Genomic DNA, 14227 nt, shown 5'->3' with positions numbered 1-14227 from the left:
AAACACCTCCCATGCACAACAAATCCACCTCCTCTCATTCAAGGGCCCTCCATATTGAAGCCATCAGCAGCCCGTGGGCTCCTCTAGACAGAGGTGGGTTCTGGCTCTGCCATACACTCATTATGACCAAGGCTGTTGGTACTGCAGTGGGATGGTATTTACTAAATTGGTTTTAACCCTCAGAACAACTCATTTAGGTATGATTTATTTCAACAATCCTGTAAACACTGAGCCAACAAGCACCTTAGGTCTTGTCCTAGAGAGGTTTCTGAATGCCTCACTTGGAGACAATGGGCAAGACGGGACTTAGCCTACGTTAGACAAATGTAAAGTTGTCTGTAAACTAAACACCGATTTTCATGAAGTAAGCTACTAGCAACCGATTCCATTCCATTCTAAAAATGCTTAAAACCAGCTTGACTGCTCCATGTGAACCCATCCTTAGTCAGCAGAGTGCTTCTCAACTGCCTCTTCTAATCTACAACAGATCAAATTTCTGTAGCCTAATGCTAAATCAACATAATCACAGCATCATCAAGGTATATTCTAGACCCTTGAGCCATGCATTAATATTTAACAGTTAACATTATCAAATGGTAATGGCCAGGCTGGTAATTTAACGGGAGTGGAGAGGAATCAGGTGAGGTGAAAAAGTCTCAGAGGACTCTGCAAACTCAATGCTGATTATTCTGGCTTTTGGAAGCCAACTCATTTCACCCCTCTCCATTTTCTACTTTGAAAATCGATTAAAATTTCCTTACCTGAGGGGGCAGAACTAGAATGAAGAAGCGCATCAAAATAGCATCATCTGATCTGCCTTTCATAAACGTTCATCTCTGGCTGCAGCATGAAACTCAAAACAGGAGCTCTCTTGAGCAGGACAAAGACAGATGAAGCCAAGAGACTTTTGAGATCATCTGAAACCTGCCTTATGAAGCATGACAGGCACAGACAGAAGGCCTAATTAATTCACCTGTTCTGCATATCCCAGCATCCCAGTCTATCCTCCAACCTCCACACTCAATTCTCCCCCCATTAGAGAGCACCCACCATGCAATTAACCCTTTCCCCAGAAAAGAATGATTCCATGTCCACGCTCCTGTCCCATTGTTAACAGAGAGGTAGAGTGCCCACCTATAGTGGTGACGTGAAGGAGAGTCTGGAGAGCAGCGCACACACGCTGTGCTCCGTAACGGGCAGCATTCACAGTCAGATGCTGAGAAGCTACAGTGGCTAGGACACATTCGGACTGAAGCTGGAGCACACATCCAAAACGTGTTTTCCTCAATTTCATGCCATCTTTACTTGTGTATAAATGCCAGCATACTGGGGTCTGGATCCATTAGCAGACGTTGTAATGCCGTGAGCTAACGAGCTGTTAGGGGATGCCTGAGAGGGAAGGAGAGAGGGAGAGAGGATGCCTGAGAGAGGAGAGAGGGAGAGAGAGAGAGGAGAGTGTGAGAGGAGAGTGTGAGAGGAGAGTGTGAGAGGAGAGTGTGAGAGGAGAGTGTGAGAGGAGAGTGTGAGGAGAGAGAGAGAGAGAGAGAGAGAGAGAGAGAGAGAGAGAGAGAGAGAGAGAGAGAGGGGGGGGGGGGTAAAAGAGAGAGCAACAGTGGGTGCAGACAGGCAGAGGCAGGGTGCCAGAACTAGGTACATAAGCCAAAAATGGCGACATGGCAAGACCATGCCTCAATCTCCAGGGTAACTGAAGTCCAGAGTGTGCACTGGATACATTTAGGGTATGACATCACTGCTCACAGACTACAGTAAAAAAGAAAAGACATAGATTGGCGGACGGATCGGTAACAGGTGGTTAAACAGATGTCCAAGGCTCTTGTTACTCGACTAAGTCCTCAATAGTCCACAAGTGTTGTGATGTACAGTACCAGTCAAAAGTTTGGACACATTTTTGAAAAGAGATTTCCACCATTTCCATTGAGGGGCCCCAACTGCATGGTGGACTAGCCTATATCTGAGGAGGCAGAGTGAGAGAGGTGCCCTCTGTTCCCTGGCCAGAGTTCAGATGGAAAAAACACAGTATTGCAACTATCTCCTTAGAAAACACTCCACTCCCTATGCCCTTTATGTCACACTGTTTAGGCTATCACTATTCCATGGCGGAGTTGGCCATTACCCAGTAAGGAGATAGGTGGTTGTTCTAATTATACCGATTGTTATTCTCTTTCATCACTTCTGTTTCATCAACTTTAATCTTTTTCCAGCAGCAACAGCCCACTCCTGTTGTATGACATTATAACAACCAAGACTTGCGCAACTTCCTTTAACACAGTAGCTAACTTTGAATAAATAGGAAAAAGGGGCGTGCAAGACATTCTCAAATGTAAATAATGATTAACACCTGACCTTTACATTTGAAATGCACCTCGAAAGAGGTGTTTGTCTTAATTTGAAACATGCCTAACCATGAATGTTTGACTTTGCCACATGTCCCTTTCAAATTATAAATGTTTGACATTAACGGGACTCAGAGGAGCATAATGTGGACACGTCTCCCTTGCCGCTGATTAAACTAAAAAACATACATTAACATTTAGTCATTTAGCAGACGCTCTTATCCAGAGCGACTTACAGCAAGTACAGGGACATTCCCCCGAGGCAAGTAGGGTGAAGTGCCTTGCCCAAAGACACAACGTCATTTGACACGGCCGGGAATCGAACTGGCAACCTTCAGATTACTAGCCGAATCCCTCCCCGCTCAGCCACCTGACGTCCTACAGTTAGGCTATATCAACTCCACCTTCATTTACCAGTTGCCACAAGAGAATGAATATGATAACACAACAGGCTGTGACAACGTAAGGGACCCAGGCAGCCAAATGGTCATTGTCTCTACCAAGAAAACAATTGTAAGAGGGTGTGATTTTTGTCCCTGAGAAGTCCCCTGAGAGAATCACTGGATCTGTGTTAGGGTACCCTGGGAAAGGACTACACTACTAAAATAAATTAATATCCTTTCTATGGAGGCTGATCAACTAGTTTGAGTAGGCAAATGTTCCTCGTCTTTGACCTTACCCTCCAACACCATCAGCATTTGTATTTTTTTGTAAAGGCCATCTAACCAAAACACCAAACCTTGTGATCTCTTACAGGCTCTGTATTTGTCTCACAACACCACAAACAACAATCTACAAAGAGTCCATTCAGCTGCCATGAGCAGTGTGGAGTTTGGACACATTTTGTGCAAAGGTGACTGCATCTGTTCTAAAAGAAACATACGTGTTTGCTTAAGCGCTGCCCATTTTGGCTCACAGCACAAACATGTAGGCTAGCCTATGGAAAAATAAAGCTGTCCATAGGACATCCAAAGCTCAGTTGTCATGACAGGCAGTCTATTAATATACAAACACTAGAGAGAAAACCCTTCCCTCTCATGTTTGGCCCCAAGAGTTCAAATGGGTCAAAAACAGAAAGAGAGAAACAGAGAGAGAGAGATAGAGATAGATACAGAGAAAAAAGAAGAAAGAGTATCCTCAGTTATAACAACAATGGAATGAACTGCCCGCAAGTTAGTCTATGTTAAGATTTTTTTAATCGCTAGGTGATATTATTACTAGACAGTTCCATGTTAAATTTAAGCATTTACAAAACCTTTACATGACTTGTAGATTGATGAGTATTTAAGATTAATTTGTAGTGTGTGTTTGAGTTGCCATGTTAACAATAAGAGCCATGAGGACACAGTTGGTTACTTCATTTAGATTCTCTCATGCTGCAATATAGCACATATCAACAGGTGGTTTTATAATTATTATAGCCTAATGGTGCCCTTGTTTTGAGAGTTATCATTGAAGGGAAACATTTCTAAAGCTATCTTTCAAATAAAATCAACAATGTGTTTTTACATAATATATACCTACAATTACTAAGTATACCTATGCTAAGTAATGAATAGTTTAACACATCTACAATTCAATGGCACATTACTCGAGAGTGTAGACTTATGGTTTCACTTTCTTGGGGTTACCGTGGTGCAGACGTATTATTTATGAATTAGATACTGACAAGATACCATAATATGTTACATTTATCTGAAGATAGGAGATACATTCATGTAGGTAGTCAACACATCAAGAGGAACGGCGACACTCAAAAGGATCTTCCAGTTGTCTCTTCAAACCGTTGGAGATGGCATGCTGTCACAAGAATGTTTTAGGTAGGCCATGGTAGTTAACACATGTTCTTTAAAACTGGGAGACTAATTAACATATCGGCTCAACATCAATGGCAAAACGAGGTTAATCAAGTTCTTGTAACCCAAACCAATGTTTTCATAATGCGTGAAAAGACATGCAGCAAAACGAAAATCTTTAGAGCCGAGACGGGCCCACGTTGTGATTATGCTCGTAGCCTACAAACAAGTAAGGTGGTTACGGTAGGATACTGCAACCTATCTGACAGATTGGTGGATCAGTTAAAATCTCCGCGAGGAAACGGCAACAACGCTACAGCTACAACAGACCAAGGTTCACATAGGCTGCAAAGACACATTGTAATAGAAAGCATTCATCAACACGTCGCAGCAACTCACATCTTCAAAAAGCGATCCAACGTTGGCTGTCACGAGCAGTATTCCCGTGCTTTGTGTTGTCAGCTTCCCTGCCATAATTCGTTCAGAGTAAGAATTGTTACGGACTTTGACTGTGTAAAACAGAAAGCAAACAAAAGTCGAAAAATGTTTTAGGATGCTAGTTCGGTTAAAATACTGAGGATTTGGGACTGCAGCCAGGGTTGAGATGGCTCGGCTCGCGCATATGAGCTGTGCCTGTGCATCTAGTTGCTTGCTAAAGGTCCGTTCTGGTGTTGTTTTAGCTACTTTTTTACGTTTAGAGCCATCGTAAAAGTTTCCGTTTTAATCCACAGCGACTGCTGGGCTCTGGTTCATTTCAACGATGAACGATGACCCTAACCCTGGCTTTTGCAGTGAAAAAGTCTCCCTCGCAAGCACGGCTCTGCCAGGACCATTGCCTTGATTGTTTAGAGAGGAGGATAGGCTGGAGTCCTTCACGGCCCTGACGTCATCAAGCGAATGGAAAGACGAGATCTCTTAAAAGGGCGACGCTGTGTGGAAGCGTTACGTAGTAGTTGGTTTATGCCTATTCCCAGACTCTCTTTAACACCTTCAGTTACTTCATTGATGGGTTTAAACAAATAGTAGCCGATGTGATGTCGGCTGTCAGTGTTTAGGTTATTGCTTAAAGTAAAATACATAGCATTGCTATCATCTTGCACATCAACGTGCAAGATACATCCCCAGCAACTGATCAACCTCTTATTATTCATGCTTCTTAATAAAATGAGTCGTGAATTGTTTCAGCTGTATAACACTGTCTCTGAAGAGAAGATAATAGCCGTTTTAAGATGGTAGGGCCCACATGTGTAAACTCAGCTGTTAATTTTCTGTCTCTGCTGTTCCTACACAGCAGGTTTAAACTCAAAATGTTCTTATTTCTTCAAGAAATTTAAGGAAATTGCATTAAATACAACCTACAGTTCATTGAATATATGCTTTTCCTCATACCTTTGCTGTAGATAAGGTGCACTCCTACAAACGTAGACTGTGTGCATCAAGTTGAATTTGGGGTGGACTCAATAGAGACTTGGAGGGAATGAGGTCAGGAAGTCAGTCGCATGACAGTACAGGAGAGATGTCTTCTGATGTGAGAGGGTGACAGTATGGTGGACAGACTGCTGTTCCATACAGGGAGCATGAGATTCCTGGGGGTGAACAATCCACAACACCAGTGTGGCCTCAGGGATGTGAGCTAGTGGGGGAGAGACATGGCTCATTGCATTTTACTGAAGAGAGCAAAGAGATTATCGCCATAACAAGTTATTCAAAGTACCCACAGCTGTGTCTGGCATGTGTGTGTGGGTGTAAGTGTGTGTAAGTGTGTTGGGTGCAAGACCAAGATCCATTCACTGTAGTCCATCTGCTGTGTCATGACAGTGCCCCCCAAAATATTTTCCTGTTTTGCATATGTTGTTCCTGGAATGATACAAGAGGTGTTCATGCACAATTACTCTCTCAGACATTAGATGGCCCATATACCTCAAGTCAAGCACAGTCAGTGCACTGTGTGATCATGATACGTATGTGTGTGTGTGTGCGGGGGGGGGGGGTGGGTGCTCTCTATTATCTGCACTGCACTATTCTCTTACTGTTCACTGCCGTCATGTGCAAATAGAACTAGTTTTATGGGAACAGACCATCCAATCTCAAACAATGGCCTTTCTTAGGGAGTGTTATTGCATGATTCCCTGTAATCCAAGCACCCTTGCAGGGCAGTAAACTGTTTGAACTCTACAAGAATTGAGTCCTTGATTGGACTGACAGATGTTTATTATAAAGTAGAGTTAACATAATATAGTCAGCGCAGTGCAGCTGTGGTTGTATGACAAGGAGTTGATATTTTAGAGGTTATTTGGGAAGGGGTTAAAATAGTCCATTAACTGTTCCCTTAATAGGGAGAATGAAGGGAAAGAGAGAACTGAGAGAAGAAAAACAAAGCTGGTAAATTGTAATTTACAGTATATTGGCAGAGAAGGGTGGCTTGTCTTTGCCATGGGTAAAATATCTCTTTGCCCCTTTCCGTTGAGTATTCAAACATACAGGGGGAGGAGTGGGGAGAGAAGGACGGGGAAGGGGAAGAGGGCTCCCAGTGGAAATGGTCCTAAAAATAACACTTTAAATATGTGTCTGTGCACAACATGATAACAGCCCAGGTAATGTGTTCCATAAACTGCAGTAAATACTACACTGTTAGCTCTGGACAGGATATCCCTCAGGAGTGTGAAGGGAGGGGTATTGGGAGTTGTGTGTGTATCTGTCTGTGTATATATGTGTGTGTTGGCTGTGTGTGTGTGTACAAGTGTGTGCGCTTATAACTATAAGTACGTGAGAGTGTGTTGGCCATTTGCTGATAAAACACTCAAACTGGACAGAAGCCCCTCCTTCTAAACTCCTGGTAATGGAAAAAAAGATGTAGGAATTCCAGACTGTGAGCAAATATGTGAACTTTGACCCCTATCCCTCCACGGCTCAAATTCACTCACCTAAAAATAGAAAAACCTGGAAATAATAAGCCTTTTTATTGCATCTTTGGAGCTGTGATTCAAGTGTTTTTATGGCTTTGACAGCATTCAGTCTTGTGTGGAAAGGGCGATGTTTAGGTTGTTTGACCTGATATCTAGTTTGTTTTCCCTTAACTTTTTGTGTTTTCAGTTTGGAGACCAGCATTTTCCAGAGCAGTTTGAAGGCAGGCTGCTCTAATCATGTCAACCACATGGCATTTTCCGCGTATGTATTTGAATATCTGAAAATGCCTTCCAAATGCGCTATTGCGACTCTCTCTCTCTCTTTCTCTCTCTCGCTTTCTATTTCTTTGTTTACCACTCACTCACTCAACCTTTATGTTGTTAATGCACATTTCACTACTATCACACCAAGAACAATGATGAAAAACGAAATTAAAAAAGGATCAGTCAGACTATCTGCTAATCTGGAGGCACTACTGCCCCCCTCACCAAAAACACACACAGACACACGCACACACATACACACAGTGCATTAACACCATAGATATATATATCTATGATTAGCACGGCCTATTTTCCTATGCCAGGGGTCACAATTAACCCTGCACGTGATTCAACTCAGGCAGATCACAAGTCCGTATTCCCTTGCTGAGCTGTATCCTTAAATGTCTGACATATTTCTGTAGCCCCCTCTTCGGGCTTGCCTGGCGCCCACTGTGAGGTCGACCTATTTTGTATGTCTCTAGGGAGAGGTTGATAATATCCCCCTCCTAATTTACTCTCTGTTTTCCAGTTAATTTGGAGCAGTGTAACCTGTGGGACAAATGTCAGTTATTTTGCGACAGAGGCTGGTGGTGACCTAAATCAGTTTAAACTGAGAAGGATTGACTGGTGAGATGGAGTTTGATTTTAGACTGATTTGTTTCCACTGACAGATGCCCATATTGATGTTAGCATAGTCATGTATGGATTGATATTTTGTGAAAGCATGTATAGAGATAAAATTCCATCCTTGCAAAGAAAACAGTACATTTCAATGATCTATTGCAGATTAGACACATATACATTTGACCTTGTAAACATATTATATCCTTTCATGTGAAAACGAAAACTAAAATAACTAAGTAAACAGAATCAAATACAGGTTTCATTGTTTCATAACAGGTAATGGATGTGAAGAATTATGTTTTTCACTTTAACATTTGTCAATGTCCCTGTGTTTTGTGCCACCTAGAGGTGATATGTTGTAGCTGTCAACAAGAACTGGCTGAAACATGGTTTTTAAAATCCATATTGACCCGTGTACAAGCGTACAAGCATGTCAAGTTTGGCAGGAAGAATATTTTTTCAAAAGTTGTTCTTGCTCTACAGTGTTACTGTATGTTTCAAGATATATTTCAAGCAATGAACTATGGGTACATATATTCACATAGATGAATATCATGACTCATTCTGTCATCCTCATCCTTTAAAGAAAAGCTCACCCCTAAGAAAAGGTTTGAAACCCCCACTGGCAACATGTCAAACAGCCTGAATCATTCTGGATCCACCGTTTTGTTAATGAGAAGTCCTGTTCAACACAAACCTGGGGATTTAGCCTCTTCTGTTGGGAGACTTCTGTGAGCTCCTGAAGGTGTTGAAGACTGGTCTGTGTAGCTAGGTAACGGCCACTGCCAAACTGGGAAACAGACCTCTCTGTGTGCTCCTCTCAGAGGCCTTATGTAAATGCTCCACAGAGTTAGACGTAATTGACATCAGCCTGTGTCCTGGCTCGGACAGACTTCAAATAATTGCATTGGTCCACTGGGTGAGCAACAGATGTTTGTGCTGCAGCTGGTTTTAGTCAATCATAGACCCTGCCCTGTCTCACACAAACTGGGCTTCCTCTGTTTATTGCTTTGTCTGCATGGTGGAGGTGGTTAGGTGACCCTCCCATAATTGGCTAACCCTGCTTGTGACGTGAACATTTACATTGGCTTCCCAGGCATTGACTGAGGCTTGCATTAAGCGTTCTAGCATACACATTTCATGAGAGAGATTTGGGCTTAAGTCTTACTTCATAGGAACATAGAAATCATAACGTTGAGTCAAGCTAACTTGAAGACTCCAGTTTATCCATTCTATACACAAAACGTAACTACAGAAGTATCTTAGTTTAATTAAATAGCTTTTCAGGGTCTGGTAACAGTAATTACACACATCTTTCTTATGAAGTCACTTAACAAATCAACAGAATATTCCATAATATAAGAACACTTTAACATATATAACTAAAGCTAAATATGGTCTAGCCAAACTTTATTTAATACGGAAGAAGTCTGCACTGACAAATTAAATCCTTGTAGTAACCCTAATGCTCCAGCAGATGGTAGTGATCCTCTCCAGTGTAACTGTGATAATTGGGATATTTAACATACCGGTACCTACACTTACCAAGCTATACAAGACATATAAGTATAAATGAATAACAAAAAACAAAAGACAATTTTTTTTGCAGCTGCTGGAGTCTACTGGCCATTCTCCTTTCTTCTCTCTCACAATTTGATTTGATTTGATCACAAGTGTTGTGTTCAAACAACCCAGACCTTTTCTGAGATATTACAAATTAGTTATTTTACTATTATACATTTTATAGAATGGAAAAGTATGCCATTTTAGACACATACACTGTTGAAAACTATTTAATTGCTTTGCTTTTCCTTGTTGGCCACTAGATGTCAGTCTGTCCCCTGGACTGAGAGAATGTTTCTCGTTTAAAAAAATCGAACAAATTGATGTGGATATAACCAGAATTGATCTCAGAATCATTAAGCTATTCAGCTATCAAGCTATCCATAATTGTAAATGTTTGCAATGAAACCAGGTTGTTAAAATGTGTGCCCATCACTGAAGTCTAAAAATGAATCCAGCAATGTAACCTAATGCCACTTAACAAATTGTATCAATGCCAAGTATTCAAGCAAATATTTAGATACCAACACAATCCTCAGAGTTAAATGTTGACAACCTCACAAACTTGGTCAGTGCACAGCTGTGTCACATTAGTGTGGAATTGAGGGTGGTGTCTTTATCAGCCAACCATACCAGGAGGATGGCTATGTGTTCCTCTAACAGTGGACAAATCCTATTATCCAGTTGAGATGTGGGCTTAGATAACACTTTGATTGACGGGTCTGTGGCAGCTGTTTGGTGGAGACCAATCCAGCCCCTATCCTCTGAATGTCCACTCTCCCAGAGGGAGGGTGTTTGTCCCTCTGTGACAGCTGTCAACCCCCCCCCTCCCCCCACACACACACACCTCACAACCCTTTATTCATCCCTCTCCCTCCACCCTTAGGCATTTCCGCATCATTACCGCTCCTCTAAACCCTTTATATTTTAATTATATCTCTTCTGCTGTCCAGAGAGTTGTCAAATGAGAAAGTGGTCTGATGACAAGGGTTTTAAATCAAAATCCATTGGCTGACTGCTAAAGGTAGATGGTTGTCATAGCTCGCTGTCTGCCCTATAGTCCTTTTGCATTTTATTGAGACACAAGATGGAGGTAAAACGATGTACTTTGTCGAGACAACATACTTTATTCCCTGTCAGATGTTCCTATTATGTGTTTAATCAATACTGTTTGTCTGTGGTGATAGGAGAACAAGTCGAGAGAGTAAGCAGAGGGAAAACAACATTCTGGCAGGGCAGATGTGGCCTCACATTAAGAGATGAGTCACTGACTGACGTGCAACAGCACACATAGGCTGGATGTGTCTTCTCTCTATCTGTCACATACTGTGCAGCCACACACAAACACACACATACACACACCAGTGAAAATAAATATGCTAGAAGTCACTGTACACTTTTATTAAGTACATATTCCCCTCACACCTCATTCTAAATCACAAGTTTCATAAAATGGTGGTGGGTTGTGTTTCTGCAGTGGTAACATCCTGTGTGTAGCTTTTCACTGTTGGTTAACACACCCTGGGTCAGATATACAATTTAGACATGGGCAGCAACCCTGTGTAACTATTGGTGACTCACTGAATATAAATTATATTTTCTGTGAGCAATGACCTACACAAACACACACACACACACAGAGACACTCCTGTCCTTTTACTGCAGTCCGGTTGATTCATGGTATGTTTCAGAGACTGGGAATGCACCCTTTGGCACAAACATACACACACACATGCACACATAAACTCATAAGCACGTCCTTTTTCTGCTTTTTCAGTCTCTCTTCTTCACTCGCTCTCACACTTCTCAGTCTCTCTCTCTTTCTATGTAATGAACATAAAGTGAACCCATGACTCCATTTGGTTAATGTCACAGAGAGCAACTGCATGGGGAATCATTTACTGTAAACCTGGCAACCCCATTGAAGTGGGAAATGGAAAGCCAGAGTCACACTCAAGCCTGTCTTTGTTGTTTTTACTTCACCTACCCAGGATGTATTATACGTGACTGCACGTATAAACCAACGGAGGTTGCCCAACATACATACACAGAGTAAAGGGCAAACAGTGAAATAGGTTTATTCAAGTAGCATAGGTTTGTGATTGGGTTCATTGGGTTCTTGTAATTACTGTGGTCATGTATCCTGTTCTACCTTCTTGACCATCTCAAGGGTGATTGATTGTGCTGGCCTGGTACTGTATGAGAATTGCAAAGCACTGGTGTTCTCCTAAATGTTACACCATCAAATTACTGTAGAAACCAGTGAACAACACAGTTTCACCCTGAATCACCTTTGGTACAGCTGTGTGTGGGGGGGTGGGTCACACAAAACAGTCCCAAAACAGGACCCAGAGGCTACCCATTCAAGTATTACATTTCACCTCATTCCTGGAAGCCCAGGGAGCTTATGATGACTTATATTAAATTAAACAGCATCTCCATCAGGAATTCAGACCAAATCTATTCTAATGCTTCAAAGGAGTCTCTCACATGTACACACAAAGAGGATTCAGACTCATTTGTGCTCTTCATGTCGTTTTTTCTCAGTGAAAGCCTTTTATTCCATCTCTGCACATGACTACCATTTCTCATTTTGTGTGTGTATGTGTGTGTGTGTGTGTGTCTCTGAGTCATCTGTGTCAAACTGTCGATGAGATGAGCAGGGGTCCTGTCATTCGCTGTGAGATCTTACCACACCCTGGGGAACTGTGGATGAGAAATGCATGGCCTCTCTGAGCAGTTCTCTCTCATCTCAGCTTCTCCAAAGGGCCGAGGCAGACAAAGTAAAAGAAGCCTTTGTTAAATCCAGCCTTGTTGTGGTTTGTGTTGGCCTGTATGAAGGGCAGATGAGAAAGTATCCAGATTGTAGGAATAGAGTCATCATTACCTTACTATGTCTCATTGAAGCCTGATCATTTTACACGTATACTGTGAAATCAAAGGAGGTCTCAACAAATTCCCCTGTGTAGGAAAAAAAAGAGTCAGTGTGGATCAGTGTGTATTCTAGTCTTGCCATGACACATATGAAAAATAATTCCATGACCATGGGGTGACCAACATTACTTTAGCTACAGTATGAAAAAAGTAAAATGTGTCATAGTGAGAGTGTGCATTGTGCAATTACTGTATGTGCATGAATTCTCACAATGGCATTTCCTATCACAGCCCACAAACCAGAATCCAGAGTCAGACAGCTGAGAGGAAGAGGGGGAAATAGAGAAGCCACCTCAGTTTTCATGTGTCAGACTTTATTAAAGCAAATGAGTTACATATCAAGGGCCTGAATGGGAGATGAAAGATGCACAGGGCTACAAACTGTCGTCAGATATCATGGAAAGAAAGACAACTTTAAAGCGCTTTTCATCTAAGACCACTGAGCAGTTTCCAACTGGAAGTGCAGCTGATGTAGATCTGCCATACATGGCAATGGAATGTGAAATATGAGGCAGGGTATGAGAAGTATGACTGTTCTGGAGTTCTCTTCTGTCCTGTCTCTATGAGCTGTCTCTCTCCCAAAACTCATACACGCATAAGGGCACATTTAACTGTCGCAATAAGTATCACAAAACCACGTCTTATGCAAATGTGAGTGTCACCATTTGACCGGAGCATGAGGGGTTCCAGACAGCCTCTGATTGGCTCTAATCCTCTGCATCCTGCCAACATCAAACCATCCCTCCCAGAGCCCCCCCCTGTCCCCGCTCCCCATTCCCCATCCCTAGTCACCAAACCACAGCTGGTGATTACACTAGCCACTTGTAGGAGAGAGAATTTTGTCAAGACCCAGATATTGTCAGGCCATTGTCAGTTCCAATGAGCGCCTGTTGTTCCGCGGCAATGTTAATAGTCCGGGATTAGCGGTACAGTGGGGGGTGTATGTGGGCTCAAGCTGTGAGGAGGCAGAGTTCACAGATGGGATCCCTATAGCTGTGGGCAAGCCTGGAGACTAAGATCATGATGCCCCTCAGCCCACACCCCTACCCCACCGCCTGTAGCTTGGAGACTAAGACTGAGTCCCAACCAAATACACACCTTTTCCATACTGTCAATACTAGAGTGTCGCTAGCAGTATGATTTCATATCTCAGACCCCCAGAAACTGCTTCCTGTTCTGAGAGTATCAGACGGTGATATGTGAGAGCTGCCTTTTGTGATGACGCAGCATGAGTCATGTCGAGACGTCCTTGGAATGCTTTGTTCTATTGTGTAAGAGCGTTTGATCCAAAGGTTTGGTCAATGCTAATGCACAGATAAGAGCCAGAGGGGAACATTGCAGATGGACTGTGGGATAACTGGAAGAGCTTCAATATGTGAGGCCTGCATGAGACCAACTGTGTACTTTGTGGGACTGTAGCACATACATTTAGAAAGATAGAGAAATAAATGGGGAAATATAAAGATACCGGTAAAGAGAGAGAGAGAGACAAAGATAGGGACAAAGAGAGAGAGAGAGAGAGAGAGAGAGAGAGAGAGAGAGAGAGAGAGAGAGAGAGAGAGAGAGAGAGAGAGAGAGAGAGAGAGAGAAAGATAGGAACAGAGAGAGAGAAAGAGAGAGAGATGACAGATGGTGGGAAAGGTTACATATTAGCTCTCCCTGAGTTGACAACAAGCCAGACGTCCCCTGCACACCCCAGGATCACACCCCTGGCCTGTGTGTGTGTGAAGCGGTTACAATCCCATTAAAGCCCTCCTGAGATTTATCTGAATGGTTCAGAAGTCAA

At 42.5% G+C, this 14227-nt stretch overlaps 1 protein-coding gene across 2 annotated transcripts in view; it reads right to left on the bottom strand.

Moving 5' to 3' along the window:
• The window catches only part of LOC134022395 (inositol polyphosphate-5-phosphatase A), a 98630-nt gene extending 93611 nt beyond the window's left edge, over positions 1–5019 (bottom strand). For both annotated transcript variants that reach the window (XM_062463879.1, XM_062463878.1), the window contains exon 1: positions 4550–5019. In XM_062463879.1, the coding sequence (XP_062319863.1) occupies positions 4550–4624 (75 nt within the window). In that variant the 5' untranslated portion in view covers positions 4625–5019. The remainder of the gene's footprint in view (positions 1–4549) is intronic.
• Positions 5020–14227: the final 9208 nt, after the last annotated feature.

This window comes from Osmerus eperlanus, chromosome 6 (genome assembly GCF_963692335.1).
Source record: "Osmerus eperlanus chromosome 6, fOsmEpe2.1, whole genome shotgun sequence".
In the NCBI taxonomy this organism is placed as follows: Eukaryota; Metazoa; Chordata; class Actinopteri; order Osmeriformes; family Osmeridae; genus Osmerus; species Osmerus eperlanus.
This window is presented reverse-complemented; position numbering and strand designations above follow the sequence as displayed.